This window comes from Cucurbita pepo, chromosome LG06, assembly GCF_002806865.2.
Source record: "Cucurbita pepo subsp. pepo cultivar mu-cu-16 chromosome LG06, ASM280686v2, whole genome shotgun sequence".
Lineage (NCBI taxonomy): Eukaryota > Viridiplantae > Streptophyta > Magnoliopsida > Cucurbitales > Cucurbitaceae > Cucurbita > Cucurbita pepo.
The window spans coordinates 6,419,230-6,435,174 of NC_036643.1; the positions used below are offsets into that span (position 1 = coordinate 6,419,230).

Sequence of the window (15,945 nt, forward strand, 5' to 3'; positions counted from 1 at the left end):
AAAATATTAATAATAAATAAATAAATAAATAAATAAATAAAAACAACATCAGTACAATTGAAAATAATTATGAAGTTCTTGTGAAATTAACAGTTTTCTCTTAAATGATTTGGTACTCCTTGCTTTGATGTGAGGGAGGATATCCTTACTAGGGAACTACATAGACGAGAATATACACTTATAGCTTAGCTTCCATGATCTTTCCCCTTAACCATGTCATGTGACGTACATAATTCTTTGAAATCTTGTGATTATATTTTTTGAGAATACCCATCAAAATAACCAAAGAAGATTTGTCCTTTACAAATTATTATACCTCATCCAATCATGCTAGTTTTTACATTTTCCGTTTGAAGTTTTTTGGATGATTGTTCTCAAGTTAAGATTGAATACAGGTAAATCGTAAATCACATTGAATGCAGGAGATGGATTACAGGAGAGAAGCAAAAAACGGTCTTAAGTTCAGGTAAGATCAAGTTCTATATATTGGATTTTTTTTTTCCATTATGGGGAAGAGACTTGTTGCAGGGTTTTTTTATTTTTTATTTTTTTTTTACGTTTGTCTGAAAAGTAAAGGACTATATGACTGTAGCTTGATCAATCCAATGTCATTTCCCATAAAAAAATGGACACAAAAGATATGATTAATGGGGGACAGTTATGGATTTTCTTAGATATGATTAACGGGGGACACTTACGGATTTTTTTAGATATAATTAACGGGGGACACTTGTGGATTTTCTTAAGGTAGTATAGTTTGAGTACTCTTTTTGGGTCATGAGAGTACGAGTAAAAAGTAATTTTTCTTTAACTAAAGATACTTACAAACAAGAGTTCAACCCAAGTAAAAGAAAGTAATAAGCACTATAAGACTTTCCCTTAAGTTGGGAGTATATATATTAATCATACCAAACCTTGCTGTATTTTGTCACAGACAAAGTAGATTCAACCTCAATTGTTTAATTTTCTCACGAACACTAGAGTAGATGCAATATCAAGAAGTACTTGATTATCACAACTCAATTTAATCGGTGTTATGATATCACATCTCCACTCAATAAGAAGTTGATATATTCACACTATTTACACACATACTATGTTGCTCTATATTTTTATTCAACTTTGAATGTGACACTACATTTAATTTTTTACTCTTGCAGAAAATTAAATTACCACCATATCCATAGTATTAAATCATGCCCAAAACCACGCCCATGAGCAACCTTTAAAAAGCACATAATCTGTTCCAGTCCAGCCTAATAGGCAACTGTAGGAGCAGTCGTATACTAGCTCATAATACTCACTCAAGAAGCTATGGTTGAGTCACTGTAAGATATTCAAGTTTTCCCCACGAGCCTCCTATGTTTTTCAAGATCTTTCAGGAATGTCTCCTCCTTTAGGAGTTCTAAATTAGTTACCATTGTGGTACTTACATAGCTTAGCCTTGAACTTTCCTGTTTCAGTCAACGAGTCAAGTATATATTTTATGTGGTAACAAAATTCCCTTGCTTCTTATTACCCCAATTCCCAGGAACTTTGTCAACAATTCCAACTTTTTTATTTATTTATTTATTTTTTTTAAATTTTTTTTATGGAATTGACTAAGGAGAAATGTGTTAAGTCATANTTAATTTTTTTATGGAATTGACTAAGGAGAAATGTGTTAAGTCATAAGTGATTTGATGTCTTATGTGTCATCACTTGTAATAACATTATCATCTATAACGTATACAACTAATAAGATGACACAGTTCTCATACCGTTTATAAAAAACAGAATGATTTGATAATACCATCAAAATATCAATAATGAGATAATACTAATATATCATCACTTGTAAGAACAATATCATCAACATATAAAAGTAATAGGATGTGAAACCTGTTGTAAATTGTCATAAGTTTTGATTTGATTTGGTTATTTGAATTAGATTTAGTCATACCAGGGTTTAGTTATATATCGGGATTTGATATCGGGATTTGAGAGAGTTTTGGGTGTCACATTGTATTTGTTGAGTGACACATTGGTGAGAGTCTTTGTAGTGTGATAGTGAGGTATTCACTTGTAACACTTTGTTTTTAGTGATTGGTTGCTACCCGTGGATGTAGGGGAACTTCTTCTCTCCGAACCACGTAAATATCTTGGTGTCTCTTGTGTAATTCTGTTCATTAGTGTTGTGAGTACATTTGTTCCGCTTTCGGCGCACAACAAGTGGTATTAGAGCCTGATTGTGGTATTTGGGGTATTGTGAAAGTTTTGGCCTCATCGACCACTAGACGTGCTCACAATCGTGCTTATTTTCTTGAAAATGGTAGAATCATCTGGAATTAAATCACGGCGTGGATCGAGATTTTTGAGTTCTAATCTTGAAGTAGAGAAATTTGATGGAACCAATAATTTTGGTGTTTGGCGAGGCGAAGTTAGCGATTTACTGGTCATGCAAGATCTTGATGCTTCTCTCCAAGAGGTGATGCCTGAAGACATGACAGAAGCAGAATGGACGAAATTAAATCGGCAAGCTTGCGGAATTATTCGATCCTATCTTGGCAAGGATCAGAAATATCCATTTATGAAGGAGACCATGGCAAAAGAACTATGGGACAAGCTTGAGGCGAAATATATGCAAAAGAGTGTGGAAAATAAACTCTATTTGAAGAAGAAACTCTTCCGTTTTGACTACAAGAAAGGTATCTCAATGGCTGAGCATTTGGATGATTTTAACAAAATCATCACTGATTTGTTCAATCTTGATGTTAAGATTGATGATGAAGACAAGGCGTTGTTGTTATTAAATTCTTTGCCGGAGTCCTATGAGTTTTTAGTAACCACTCTACTGCATGGAGCCTATGATATTGATTTTGAAGATGTTTCAAATGCCTTGATGAATAATGAGGTGCGAAAGAAGGAAAATGAGGCATATCAAGATTCTAGCTCAAATGTTCTCACTGCTCGTGAAAGGACTTCTACTTGGAAAAGGAGCGAATGTGGAGAGTCCCGATCAAATTCGAGAGGTAGATATGGTAATTGGAGAAAACTTGATAAAAATGAGTGTGCATATTGTCGACAGAAAGACCATTGGAAGAAAGATTGCCCGATCTTAAAAGAGAAGGGGTCGAAGTCCAATGTGGTTAGAGATGACGACACTGATACAGATAATGCCTTGACGATCTCCTTATCAGTTAGCCAAACCAGTGAATGGATTCTTGATTCTGGGTGCTCCTATCATATGTGTTCCAACAGAGAGATGTTTTTGGACTTCAAAGAGTTCAATGGTGGAGTTGTCTATATGGGAAATGATAGTACTTGCAAGATGACGGGAATTGGCTCAGTACAAATCAAGATGTTTGACGGGGTAATACGAAAACTCAATGATGTGAGGTATGTCCCTAACTTGAAGAAAAATTTGATTTCCCTTGGCGTTTTGGATGCGAGTGGTTATCGCATCATTTTGGAAGGAAGGAATTTGAAAGTAGCTCGTGGAGCTTTGGTGGCAATTAAAGGAACTAGAAGAGGTAACATATACTACCTCAACGAAACCATAATAATTGAGCATGCTGCTGTGGCAAGTTCGAAAGAACAAGACGTATCGAAATTATGACACATGAGACTTGGGCATGCTGGTGAGAAGGGGCTTCAGACATGGTGAACCAAGGAGTTCTTAAGGGTGCCACAACAAGTAAAATTGATTTCTGTGAACATTGTATATTTGGTAAACAAAAAAATATGAAGTTTTGTACAGCTATACATCAAACAAAGGGCATTTTGGATTATGTTCACACTGATGTATGGGGCCCCACGAANTATGAAGTTTTGTACAGCTATACATCAAACAAAGGGCATTTTGGATTATGTTCACACTGATGTATGGGGCCCCACGAAGAATGTCTCATTGGGAGGAAAGAGGTGGTTTGTCACCTTTATTGATAACTACTCGAGGAGAGTTTGGATGTATCCCATGAGGCACAGAAACGAGGTTCTCCAAATCTTCCTAGAGTGGAAGAAAATGGTAGAGAATCAGACAGACAGGAAAATCAAAAAGTTGAGATCAGACAATTGTGGAGAATATACTTATGATCCATTTCTTAAAGTATGCCGAGATGAAGGGATCGTTCGACACTTCACTGTTCCTGGTAAGCCACAACAAAATGGAGTTGCTGAGAGAATGAACCAGACATTAATAGAGAAGGTTCGATGGATATTGTCTCAAGCAGAATTGAGTAAGGCATTTTGGGCTGAGGCTCTCAGTTATGCAGTTCACTTGGTGAATCGTTTACCTGTTTCTGGAAATGGTGGGAAAACTCCGCTTGAGATATGGTCAGGTACTCCTGTTAGTGATTATGATAAATTGCATGTGTTTGGGTGTCCTGCTTATTATCAAGTGATAGACTCAAAGCTGGATCCTAGAGCAAAAAAAAAAAAAAAAAACCAAAGTTTATGGGCTTTAGCAAAGGCGTGAAGGGCTATAGGTTATGGTGTCCAGAAACAAGTAAGATTGTTAATAGTCGAGATGTGACATTCGATGATTCTGGAATGTTTTTGATGAAAATTGAAAATAATGACGAGGCATTGAAGCAAGTGGAGAAGGTGGTGTTCTCTCCTGATATGGTTGCTCTTACTGAAGAACCTATTGATCAGGTAGATAATAACTCTGATATCTTAGAACAGGAGGAGCAAAGCCTTGTAAATGAAAAAGTGGAGAAACCTGAGTCTATCGCCAAGAATAGACCACGAAGGGTAATTCGAAAACCTGTAAGGTTTGATAATACTGCATATGCTTTCTCTATGATTGATGGAGTTCCCAACATACGTATTGAGGCTTGAGGTGGTAGCAACCAACTTAGATATCAACTTGGAGATATTATGACAAGGTGGAGATTGTTGTAAATTGTCATAAGTTAGATTTGATTTGGTTTTTGGATTTGATTTGATTTGGTTATTTGGATTAGATTTGATTTGGTTATTTGAATTAGATTTAGTCATACCAGGGTTTAGTTATATATCGGGATTTGAGAGAGTTTTGGGTGTCACATTGTATTTGTTGAGTGTCACATTGGTGAGAGTCTTTGTACTGTGATAGTGAGGTATTCACTTGTAACACTTTGTTTTTAATGATTGGTTGCTACCCGTGGATGTAGGGGAACTTCTTCTCTCCGAACCACGTAAATATCTTGGTGTCTCTTGTGTAATTCCGTTCATTAGTGTTGTGAGTACATTTGTTCCGCTTTCGGCGCACAACAAAACCACTCTCATATTGTTTATAAATAGATAGGATGATCTAGGGTGTTTTCCTCATACCAAAGTTTTCAATCACGTGACTAAATTTTTTCAACCATCCACGTGGACATTGCTTTAATCATCCATATTGCTTCTTATTATAGACTTCTTTTTGAAGATCACCATGAAGCTCATTTTTAATAATGGCAAGCTAGTTTAGGGGATAGTGATATTAACAATTTGTTTATCCCGTAAATTATGTGACAAGTAGATATCTTAGCTTGACAGCATCCTTCTTTATAAACGTGTCTTGGGGCAAAATGTTTATGACGGGCTTAAGATGCAAAATTACATTCTTAATTTTTATGGAAGAAAGACACAATTACACATAATTTAATACTAAGATACATATTCTTATTACATAGAAGAAAGACACAATACATACAAAGAAATAATGGGAGTTAGAATAAAATAAAATCATTAACAATTACACATAAATAGCATATTTATAACCAACACATGTTGATAATTTATTTCATCCTAAAATCATACATATTGCTGAGTTCTGCTATTCTACAATTGATCGAGCAGAGAATTGTATGGAAATTTGCAAGATGTGTTGGTTCCTCAAATGTTCATCGAGCACACAACTCGTAGGGTCCTTATTATGGAATGGGTAAAGGTACTATTGCTTGACTCATCCTTTGAGATAGTAATGGGTAAAGTTACTATTGATCGACAAATCGATAAGATTGAAGATGACAAAATTATCGTTGGATAGGAATTTTTTATGCCAACCTTGTCCAATTTCTTTATTTTTAATGATTTTATTTATTGGTTATCATTTTTGGAAAAAACTGATTTGTTTTTTGGAAGTTCAAGAAGTTTTTGGCTTTTTCCTCTATTTATTCCTTTTGAAGATGCGTGAATTTTATCTTTCGAGGCTTTCTTTGAGATTTATTTTCAACCTTTCTTATGGAGTTAAATCTAGTATCTAGTGCTAATTTTTTTGCTTGAATAAGGAATTGAAAAGAACTTTGAAGGAGAAGCTTCTTTATGAAATCAATTTCCTTAAAAGGAAGTTTGAGACTCTTTGCTAATGCTTGATGGAGCTTTTAGAAGTCTATTCCAATTTTTTTTTGGCAATTCAACATTAATTCTTTTGATTCTGTATTAGTTTCTTTGTTAAATTTTTAAGTCTATTATTTGCTACCGATTGTGGTTTGTTTGAATAATTTCTCTTTACTTTTTTCTCTCACTCTTTTTAAATTTGTACCCTTTTGAGCAATAATTACTCTTTTAATCTCTCAATAAAAAAGGTTTTCTCTTTTTACAAAATTTTCAATTCTTAATCTAAAATTATATATATATTTAATTCTGATTGAAATTTTTATTTATATCAAATGATTAAATTAGAAAAAAACTATTAGAGAAACTTTGTTTAGAAAAATCTGATTTTCAAATAGGGTGTTGAAGTAGGCTAGATTCCATAATGATGTGTGTGTAGGGGANACATGTTTATGAGAATCAAAATTCATGGTGAGGTTGGAGTCTCGTGCATTTCCTTGAGATATGCGCTTTACAAGCCATTTGGTGTATGTATGGTTTGTTTGAAACAAGAACTTGTTTGAAAAACGAAGGAGGAATCTTTGTTTCACTCAACCATTTTGAGCTAATGGGTCGAGATCTTTGGGTTGTTTTATGGAACATTCATGCTAAGACTTGAAAGGGATAGAGAAAATTTTTGAGGTATTGAAAAGTTTTAGAATTGGTTTGGTCTTTTGCTACTCTTTTTGGTTTTCTTTCCTAAATTTTTTATTTCTTTTAGACCTCTTTTTCTTTGGTTGTGATGCCTTTTTGTTTTTTGTAAGTTCAGTTTTGTTTGGGTTTCTTTAGTTTTGCTATTCTTTTATGTATTTGGTTAGAAGGAAACTAAAGATTTTTCACAGAAGGATCAATGGTTGATTGATTTGAAAGATGAGATTTTGCTAAAAGATCTCTGGTGCTTACACTAAAGAAGGTTTTCTAATAACTCTTTCAATATAAAGATTGGAGGCTTTTATGCCTATGATTTTGTTTTAGTTAGTTTGTGTAAAGGGCATGAGGAGTTTGTTTTAGTTAGTTTACGAAGACACATTGTTATCAACAACCTTTTCATGAATAAAAACTCAAAACTCTCATTTTGACTATTGCGGTATCCTTGCAACTTGTAAGTTTAACCTTACTAAATTTTGTGAGAAGGAAAGCAATCAAGTTGAGAGACTATTGTGCTAGGGCCAGTTACTTTTTTCTCTTTTAATAAAAACAATTTTCAACAATTTTCATTTCACATTGTAACATGAATCTATTAGTTTATGAATATAATTCTTTTTTGAGTGTTTAATAGGATCTTTGCTTACTTATCTTCCATATTATTTATGTAGGGCCAGAAGTTAACAGAAATGAAGGATCTTTATTTGGTCGAGGTCATTTTCAAGACTTAATTGAGATTCTACAAATAGATTATATGTTTCTCAAGTAATCTTCTCGTGTAGCGTTTCCTTTTGTAATCTCTAAATAGAATCTCTTTCCTAGTCCCAATCAGGTTGGGGTATATTGCTCCTTCAATCAACTTCTAGAATATGGATTCTATCATGCAGATCCTCACCCGGGAAATCTTCTTCGCACCTCTGATGGAAAATTAGCTTATTTAGGTATTATCCGTAACTATATCATCTTTTCTACTTTTAGTGAGCTTGATTGTACGTCTTAAGTTTTTGCCCCTTCACTGTTAGAAGTTATAATAAGGTGTATTACTTTAAAATAATTTAAAAATATAAAGCCATTGTTATATTGTGAAATTTCATATTATGCGAACCAAAAACAGTTTTATGATTGTTGTCAAACTTTTTGTTTCAGACTTGAACCAGATACCAATGTCAAACTTTTTTCTCATGTTTAATTTTTTTTTTACATACAATGATAAGACCATATATCTTGATATCTTGATGAGCTAATATTTATGCACCTGCTTTATTGTCAGATTTTGGTATGATGGGCGAATTTAAACAAGAGCTTCGCGATGGATTTATTGAAGCTTGTCTCCATCTTGTAAACCGTGATTTTGATGCATTAGCCAAGGATTTTGTCACCCTTGGGTATTGTTGCTTTTCCCTCTTTTCCCTCTACTTGTTTCCTGTTATAGATGATTCATCCGATACTTAACCTTTTGGGGTGACTTTTTTCTTGTCTCTATAGGCTTCTTCCACCAACGGCAGATAGACAAGCGGTCACACAGGCATTAACAGGTTTTTTGTATCTAAAAATTTCGTGGATCAATAAACTGCTTTCTTGAGTTTTATGGTAATTTTCTAAAGGGGTTTCATGGATTAGGTATTAATCTCACGTATATATTGGCTGCAGCTGTCTTCCAAAATGCTGTTTCTAAAGGAGTAAGAAGTATTAGCTTCGGAGACCTTCTCGGAAACCTAGGAACCACAATGTACCGTATTTCTCGACGCTTACCATCCAATCACAATCTTAGTTTCATTATTCTTTGTATTTTCAAGTCTAGGTTACAAAGTGAAGAAAAGTTAACTCGCTCACTAAACTTAAGAAATTTTAATCAATTTAAGTTGAGTGAGAAAGTTAAGTCTGAACAAAGAAAGCTTAAAACTAATAGAAGACATAAGTTTGGCTAACACCAAGGATGGGGGATAAGGTCTAAAAAGGAGTTCAATTCTAAAAAAACATAAAAGTACATGTAAAAGAAGTCTTCGGAGATATGTAGAGATTATGTTCAGCTTGGTGCATGTAGTGCGTTGGTAGGGCTCAGGGACTGGTAGGTGAGGCATTTGGGTGGTTGATTGGTGTGTGGATGCAACCCAGCAAGGGGTGGATGCATACATGTTGGTCGAGGGATGGAGTTGGTTGGCATGGGCAGACACATGCAAATGCTGCCTACTTAGGCCGAGGCTAGCGTCCACACGCTGTGCAACTCCTTTGGAGGTCTCATGAGTGTGTGCGCGCCTTCTATGCATGCCTGTGTGCAATCTATTCATGCTTTGCTTCAATGATTAGGTGGTGCATTCAACCTTAGAGCCATCTTGATGATTAGACTAGACAAACGTCAACATAGAGATCACATGGCAAGCCATCTTAGCTTGTTTTCTACCCTTCAATCACCTAAATCCTCAACTATTGCTACTTTTTTCTAAGGATATCGTTGGTACCCAAGGGCAATGGTGGTTGGATGTGGGCTTGTTGTCAAAGCAGAGTATTAATAGAAGTTTAAATTTGTCATGTTGTAATATTTTCACTGGGCTAAAAGAGTAATATTTTCCTTTTCACATAAAAAATTTAAAATTTAGCTTACTTTTGGATTCCCATTGATATTCTTTTAAATTTTCCTGCAGGTATAAATTCAAATTCCGGATACCTTCATATTTTTCTCTCGTTATTAGAAGGTAGTCATACTCTTTGTGAGTTATGTACTTTGCATGGTAAAAACTAGTAGTTTTATGCTATCAACGAGGTGATAAAATCATTGGTTTACTTCGATGATGGATTTAGCCTTGCAGTATTGGAGGGAATTGCTGTCAGTTTTGACCCAAATTACAAAGTTTTAGGCAGTACATATCCATGGATTGCTAGAAAAGTACTCACCGACAATTCGCCCAAGCTCAAATCCTCCTTGACATCCCTGCTTTATGAAGTGAAACATTTTTTGCTTTTTAAATAAAGATTAGTTCATTGAATTTTTTAGTCCCTTCTTAAATATAACATTATATTTTCTTGATAGGAAGGAGTTTTCAGAATTGATCGTTTGGAGTCTCTGATCACGGAGGTGAGATTTTCTATTTTATTGTATCAATATATGGATCAAAATGCTTTGTACTTTCAAATTAAGCTTCAATTGTTTAATAAAGTTAATTTATTCACTTATGTATTTTAAATTTGGGAAAGGGTATTTAAACTCAAGTTCTCCTTTTGAGACCCTTGTTGGAATAATGCTATCTTCTTTAATCACTTTCTTTTTTTTAACAACGTACAAAGCTTGACCCTATTATTTAATTAGATTTCGAAAATACTTCTTTTACACTTTTTGAGCCATGTGTTGTTAAAAATTTATTGTTTTTATATTTCCTATTTAATTTTAATTCAAAGTTTTGGTGAATTTTATTACATGATAATTTTGAATTTTATTACATGATAATTTTATCAATGTTATAAAATCTCTTTTAGTGTTTTATTGTTTAAGGAACATTTTATTCGTTTTTTACATTTTAAACTTTTTAATTAACTTAAAATAATATCTAAGGTATGAAATTAGAAAAACTTATTAAGAAGCTTATATATTTATTTATATAATGTTCTTCAAAAACTTTGAATTTTTTTGACTATGAACACGTTTATAGTGAAGGTTTTTCAAATAAATGTGGATTTCTTCCTATCGAAGTCGAAATATTTGATTCGTCTTTTTTTAATTATTGTGTTAATATCTCTAGAAATTGTGAAGAACTGATAAATCGTCCAACGGAAGGTTTGATTGTGCAAGGAAAAATTGATTTAAGTCATTATTTAGTTTTCTTGATATTGAATTGTATAAGTAAAACTTTTGGAGACTTGAAGAGGTTTTTATTTCGTTGAAGAAATGAGAAGCTCTCTAAATCTTTCCTTGTCTATTTTTAGTGATATGTAGTAAATTCTAGTTCTTATCAATTTTTGGTAATAGAGCAGGTTGTGATTGAAAATGACTAATCGTATGGAACCAAGGACTGAAATGATTAGAATGTTATTATGGATATATTGGTATTTAGTTAGGATGCGAGNAATAGAGCAGGTTGTGATTGAAAATGACTAATCGTATGGAACCAAGGACTGAAATGATTCGAATGTTATTATGGATATATTGGTATTTAGTTAGGATGCGAGTTGTATCTCAAGAGGGAGGGTCCAAGGACCTCAAATGACTTGGTTTGTCTGGTAAGTTATATTCTTGGTCAATTAGGAAGCGACAGGAAAGGGAATGATGGAGTTTCAGAACTCTATGAAGAATGAATTTGGGTTAATTCAAGAAACTCTGAACGTGAAGGTTAAATAGTCGATGACATAGAATATGTCAAGAATGTTTCATGGCTTTTTCTTGTACATGATTATAGATGTAAGAACGATGAGTAATTGTTATAATTCTCAAAGCATGTCAAGTCAGGCACAAAAAGGTCTAATATTGTCTATGACAAAGATTCACCAGATGTGTTTTGGTCAACAATCTATTGAGTATGGTGAGGATTGTTGGGAGAGAGTCCCACATTGGCTAATTTAGGAATGATCGTGGATTTATAAGTAAAGATGGTATGAAGCCTTTTGGAGAAACCCAAAGCAAAGCAATCGGAGCTTATGCTCAAAGTGGACAATATCATACCACTGTGGAGAGTTGTGATTCCTAATATGGTATCAGAGCCATGCCCTAAACTTAGTCATGTCAATAAAATCCTCAAATGTCGAACAAAGAATTTTAAGCCTCAAAGGTGTTGTCAAAAGTGAATAAAGTGTCGAACAAAGTGTGTACTTTGTTCGAGGGCTCTAGAGAAGAAGTCGAGCTTCAATTAAGGGGAGGTTGTTCGAGGGCTCTATAGGTCTCAGGGGGAGGCTCTATAGTGTACTTTGTTTGAGGGGAGGATTGTTGGGAGAGAGTCCCACATTGGCTAATTTAGGGAATGATTGTGGGTTCATAATTAAGGAATACATTATGAGGCCTTTTGGAGAAGCCTTTGAAAGCCATCAAGGCTTATGCTCAAAGTGGACAATATCATACCACTGTAGAGAGTCGTGATTCCTAATGGAGTAAGGGATTTAATTGTTGATTTGGGGGACTTGAATTATCCGCCTTAAGGACTTGATGTGTTGCTCCATTGCTTATTAAATTCATCCGAACTTGAATTATCCACCTTAAGGACTTGTTGTGTTGCTCCCTTGCTCATTAAATTCATCCATGCTTGTAAACATCTTCTGCATGATTGATAATAATTTTCATTCTAATGTGTGTTTATATATTACAATGATATCGTTCTTCTGGCAGTCACTTCGTGCTAGAATCGAGAAGTCCTCAGTGAGAAAAGTTGTAGAGAACTCGGATACCAAAATAGTAGTCAAGGAAGTTCTTTCCTTTGCATTGTCTGATAAGGTATGAACTAGCTTTTTTGTCTGCATTTTAAGTAACATCTCTAAAGTATCCCTTTATGATTAGTGACTTTAATTTAATAATACAGGGCTCCTTCCTGAGAGATTTACTTCTCCAAGAAATAGCCAAGGTAAATTTTTGGCCTATACATTTTTCCCTCCTTACATGATTTTAATTTGATTGATAGTCTATTATAAGAAAAGGTATTATTTTACCACTCAAATGTTCTCATGTCTTGAAACTTATGTTTTGATCAATCATCTTAGAATTTCTAAGAAATATTCATTCTTTTTGTACAAATATTGTTGCCAAATTCCAATGACTAATTTTCGTGAACAATTGACAGTTTGGTTTACTTTATACATCTTTGTGTTTCTTTAGTGGAGGTATTGGAACCTATCTAGGCAGTCCCGTGAATATTGTGTACTATGATTTAATTATAAATCGGTATAGTTTTCTTGATGCATACCATATTTCCTTTATCTCTTCGTTTTTCTTTTTGCTTTTTGTGTGTGGGTATTGTCAGGGTTTGGATGCATTGGGATTAGCAACATTGGATTCTATAAATTCTATAACTGCTGCAAGGATACCTTTTGGCTCCTCAATTTCTGTATCGATGATGACCAATGAAGATGTGAACAACTTGAGAACATTGAATCGTCTTATACTCTTGCTGTCAGGATCTCAAGAAAATCTTTCTAATGAGGTTGGTCCTTTACTCTTACTAGCATTACTAATGAAATTAAGAATTTATAGACCAAACTAGGTCCTTTTATGAAAGAAACTGGAAAAATTATGGTTTATACACTTCTTAGTTCCTGAATATTAGTCCAAAAAGAGGTGGAAAAATGACCTCATTTCAACAAAAGGAGTGTTTTTGTGGTTTATAGAAACAAGTAAAAGAAATCTATTTTATTCTCTATTTTTTATGACCTATAAGATTTGGCATATACTTGTTACCCGAAATTCCAGCTTTGAATGAGAATATATTAGAATCTATATTATATACTCAATGCCCTAGCACATAATCTATCATGGATATGAGTTTTCTCAAGTTTTTATATTAGAGCTAAAAAATGTTTTTGAATTAATTATGGCACATTGTTGTCTCTTTTTTCTCTACCTATTGGGTTGTTTCTTGAACCTTATGCTATCTTGTTGGCCTTTTTCACCATGATAGGTAACTTTGCAGAGAGCTAATAAGAATCAGATAACGGGGTTTGATGAAGCATATGTACAGGAAATTTTATTCGTACTTTCTGTTATTCCTGAGGTATAGATCTAATATATGTACTTGCCAATATGTTTTCTGTAACAACCTCACATTTATTTATTGATCATAAAAATTTCTAGGAAATTTAATCATGTTTCAAAATATCATCTATAGATATCATGACTAGTCCACATGTTTGTTCATCGCTTGCTACATGTTAAAAATGCAACATATTATTGTTATAATCTCTTCTCTAGCTCTATAATGTTTGTCCGGTTAAATGAACACAACTCTCCACAATGGTATGATATTGTCCACTTTGAGCATAAGCTCTCATGACTTTGCTTTGGGCTTCTCCAAAAGGCCTCATACCAATGGAGAGAGTATTCCTTGATTATAAACCCATGACCATTCCCTAAATTAGCCAATGTGGGACTTTTATCCAATACCTCCCCTCAAACAAAGTATGCCTCCTCTTAATCGAGGCTCGACTCCTTTTCTTTTGGAGTCTTAGTCATTTTTTACGATGCCTACTCCTTTTCTTTTGAAGTCCTTTGTTCAACATTTGAGGATTCTATTGACATGGCTAAGTTAGGGCATGGCTCTGATACCATGTTAAATGAACACGACTCTCCACAATGATATTGTCCACTTTGAGCATAAGCTCTCATGGCTTTGCTTTGGACTTCCTCAAAAGGGCTCATACCAATGTAGAGAGTATTTCTTGATTATAAACTCGTGATCATTTCCTAAATTAGCCAATATGGGACTTTCATCCAACATGTCCAACATCATGTGGTGTGTACTTTTAAGATGTTATAATACGAGCACTTAAATGCACTTGAAGAAAAGAGTTATTTTGTGTATGATATTGGCTTGGCCTAGTGTTCTTTGGACTATAAAGAAGTTGGAAATGGCTATTAAATTTAAATTTGAGGCAACTTTCAAAGAATTTATGACTGTGTAGATGTTTGTTCTCTTTTCTTGTGACATTTTGAGACAATTAGTACTTCAGTGCTTTATTTTTTCTAATTCGTCTGTCATTCAATGTTTTTACGATTTCTCTTTGATGCCTTTCTTGCAGCTCCCACCAGAATCACAGCAACAAATACTTAACCTTCCAGTCGAGGTCGCAAGGCGTTTGATTTCCCGTGTTACTGCAAGAACCATTAGGAGGATGTGGAGCTAAGTAGCCATTTGAATTGGCGTCCGGGACCAAAAATGAGATATGATATACAAAAAAAAAATATAATGTTCAAAATGTCTTGATTCATAGCAAAATCAGTTTCTACTTCTCCTCATGTCCAGGAGGATAATGATCCATTCATTTTGAAGAAGATTGTGGAAGGAGACTTCATGATTCAAAAGCATGCATATTTTGACATGAAATTTTGAATTAAGATGCAAACTGGGCGTTCAAAATCAGGCTATTACAAATTAAATGTTTCTATGTTATTTTTGTGTTAAGCCAGAGCCTTCTCTTGGGAAAAAAAACAATGATTTTCATCATATTTTTATATGTTCGTGTGTAACATCCATATATGTAAGAGTATGGTTTATATTTATGTTTACCTCATCTTCTCAGTCGTTGCTCATTCCCGTTTTACCTCGTTCAAAAAAAGAGCTATTTCATCTATTTACCTCGTTCAATCAAAGAGATAGTGAAACCTGAGTTTACAAGGTTCGGGATTTCATTAACTCATATTTTTGTTTAGGTTCAGGATTTAATTAATTTACTTGACTGTAAAGTTCAGGTCAGGTAATAGAGGTTCGAGATTTAGAGAAAATTATATAGAATGTGTTTACTTTTTTTAGAACTCCACGTTATTCATAACTTTCATTTTCTCAATTTTCTGTCGTTTTATCTTCATTTCACCTAGACATAACATTTATAACATTGCTAATGAGTTAAAAATACTTTTAACTGTCCAAAAGAAAAGGAAACTGTCTTTATTTAACAGTTCAGAATCACATTCTTCTAACTATGTAAAACTTAAACTACTTGTGACTATTATGAGACTATTGTTACTACTTGTGACTATTATGAGACTATGTTAACCACGATGTATCTCTTATAGTCATAATTAGCTATGATGTAAATAAGTCTTAAAATACATTAGATACACACCATAACTCATAATTATGAACCCACAATTTATAACAATGAAACTTGATTCTTCTTCTATGTGGCATGAATTGAAACATCTTTTGATAATTTTGACAACATTTTCTTCACATCTTCCTTCAAGTTTATATTGCATAATTGATGTCTTGGTTTATATCACAAAACCTTATAATCATCTGGTAAAATAGTATGGTGTTTGCTAGCATGAACATCATCCATGGGAAGTTAGAT

The 15,945-nt window shown here is 33.8% G+C and overlaps 1 protein-coding gene across 1 annotated transcript in view; it reads left to right on the forward strand.

Annotated features, from left to right (window-relative positions):
* LOC111797502 (uncharacterized aarF domain-containing protein kinase At1g71810, chloroplastic) overlaps positions 1-15,160 on the forward strand; it is a 19,630-nt gene extending 4,470 nt beyond the window's left edge. The window contains exons 7-21 of the mRNA XM_023680513.1: positions 423-466; positions 5,806-5,896; positions 7,638-7,679; positions 7,799-7,907; positions 8,237-8,351; positions 8,452-8,501; positions 8,617-8,695; positions 9,609-9,659; positions 9,766-9,907; positions 9,995-10,039; positions 12,275-12,379; positions 12,465-12,506; positions 12,903-13,082; positions 13,557-13,649; positions 14,674-15,160. Of these exons, the coding sequence (XP_023536281.1) occupies positions 423-466; positions 5,806-5,896; positions 7,638-7,679; positions 7,799-7,907; positions 8,237-8,351; positions 8,452-8,501; positions 8,617-8,695; positions 9,609-9,659; positions 9,766-9,907; positions 9,995-10,039; positions 12,275-12,379; positions 12,465-12,506; positions 12,903-13,082; positions 13,557-13,649; positions 14,674-14,778 (1,293 nt within the window). The 3' untranslated portion in view covers positions 14,779-15,160. The remainder of the gene's footprint in view (positions 1-422; positions 467-5,805; positions 5,897-7,637; positions 7,680-7,798; positions 7,908-8,236; positions 8,352-8,451; positions 8,502-8,616; positions 8,696-9,608; positions 9,660-9,765; positions 9,908-9,994; positions 10,040-12,274; positions 12,380-12,464; positions 12,507-12,902; positions 13,083-13,556; positions 13,650-14,673) is intronic.
* The last annotated feature ends 785 nt before the right edge of the window (positions 15,161-15,945 follow it).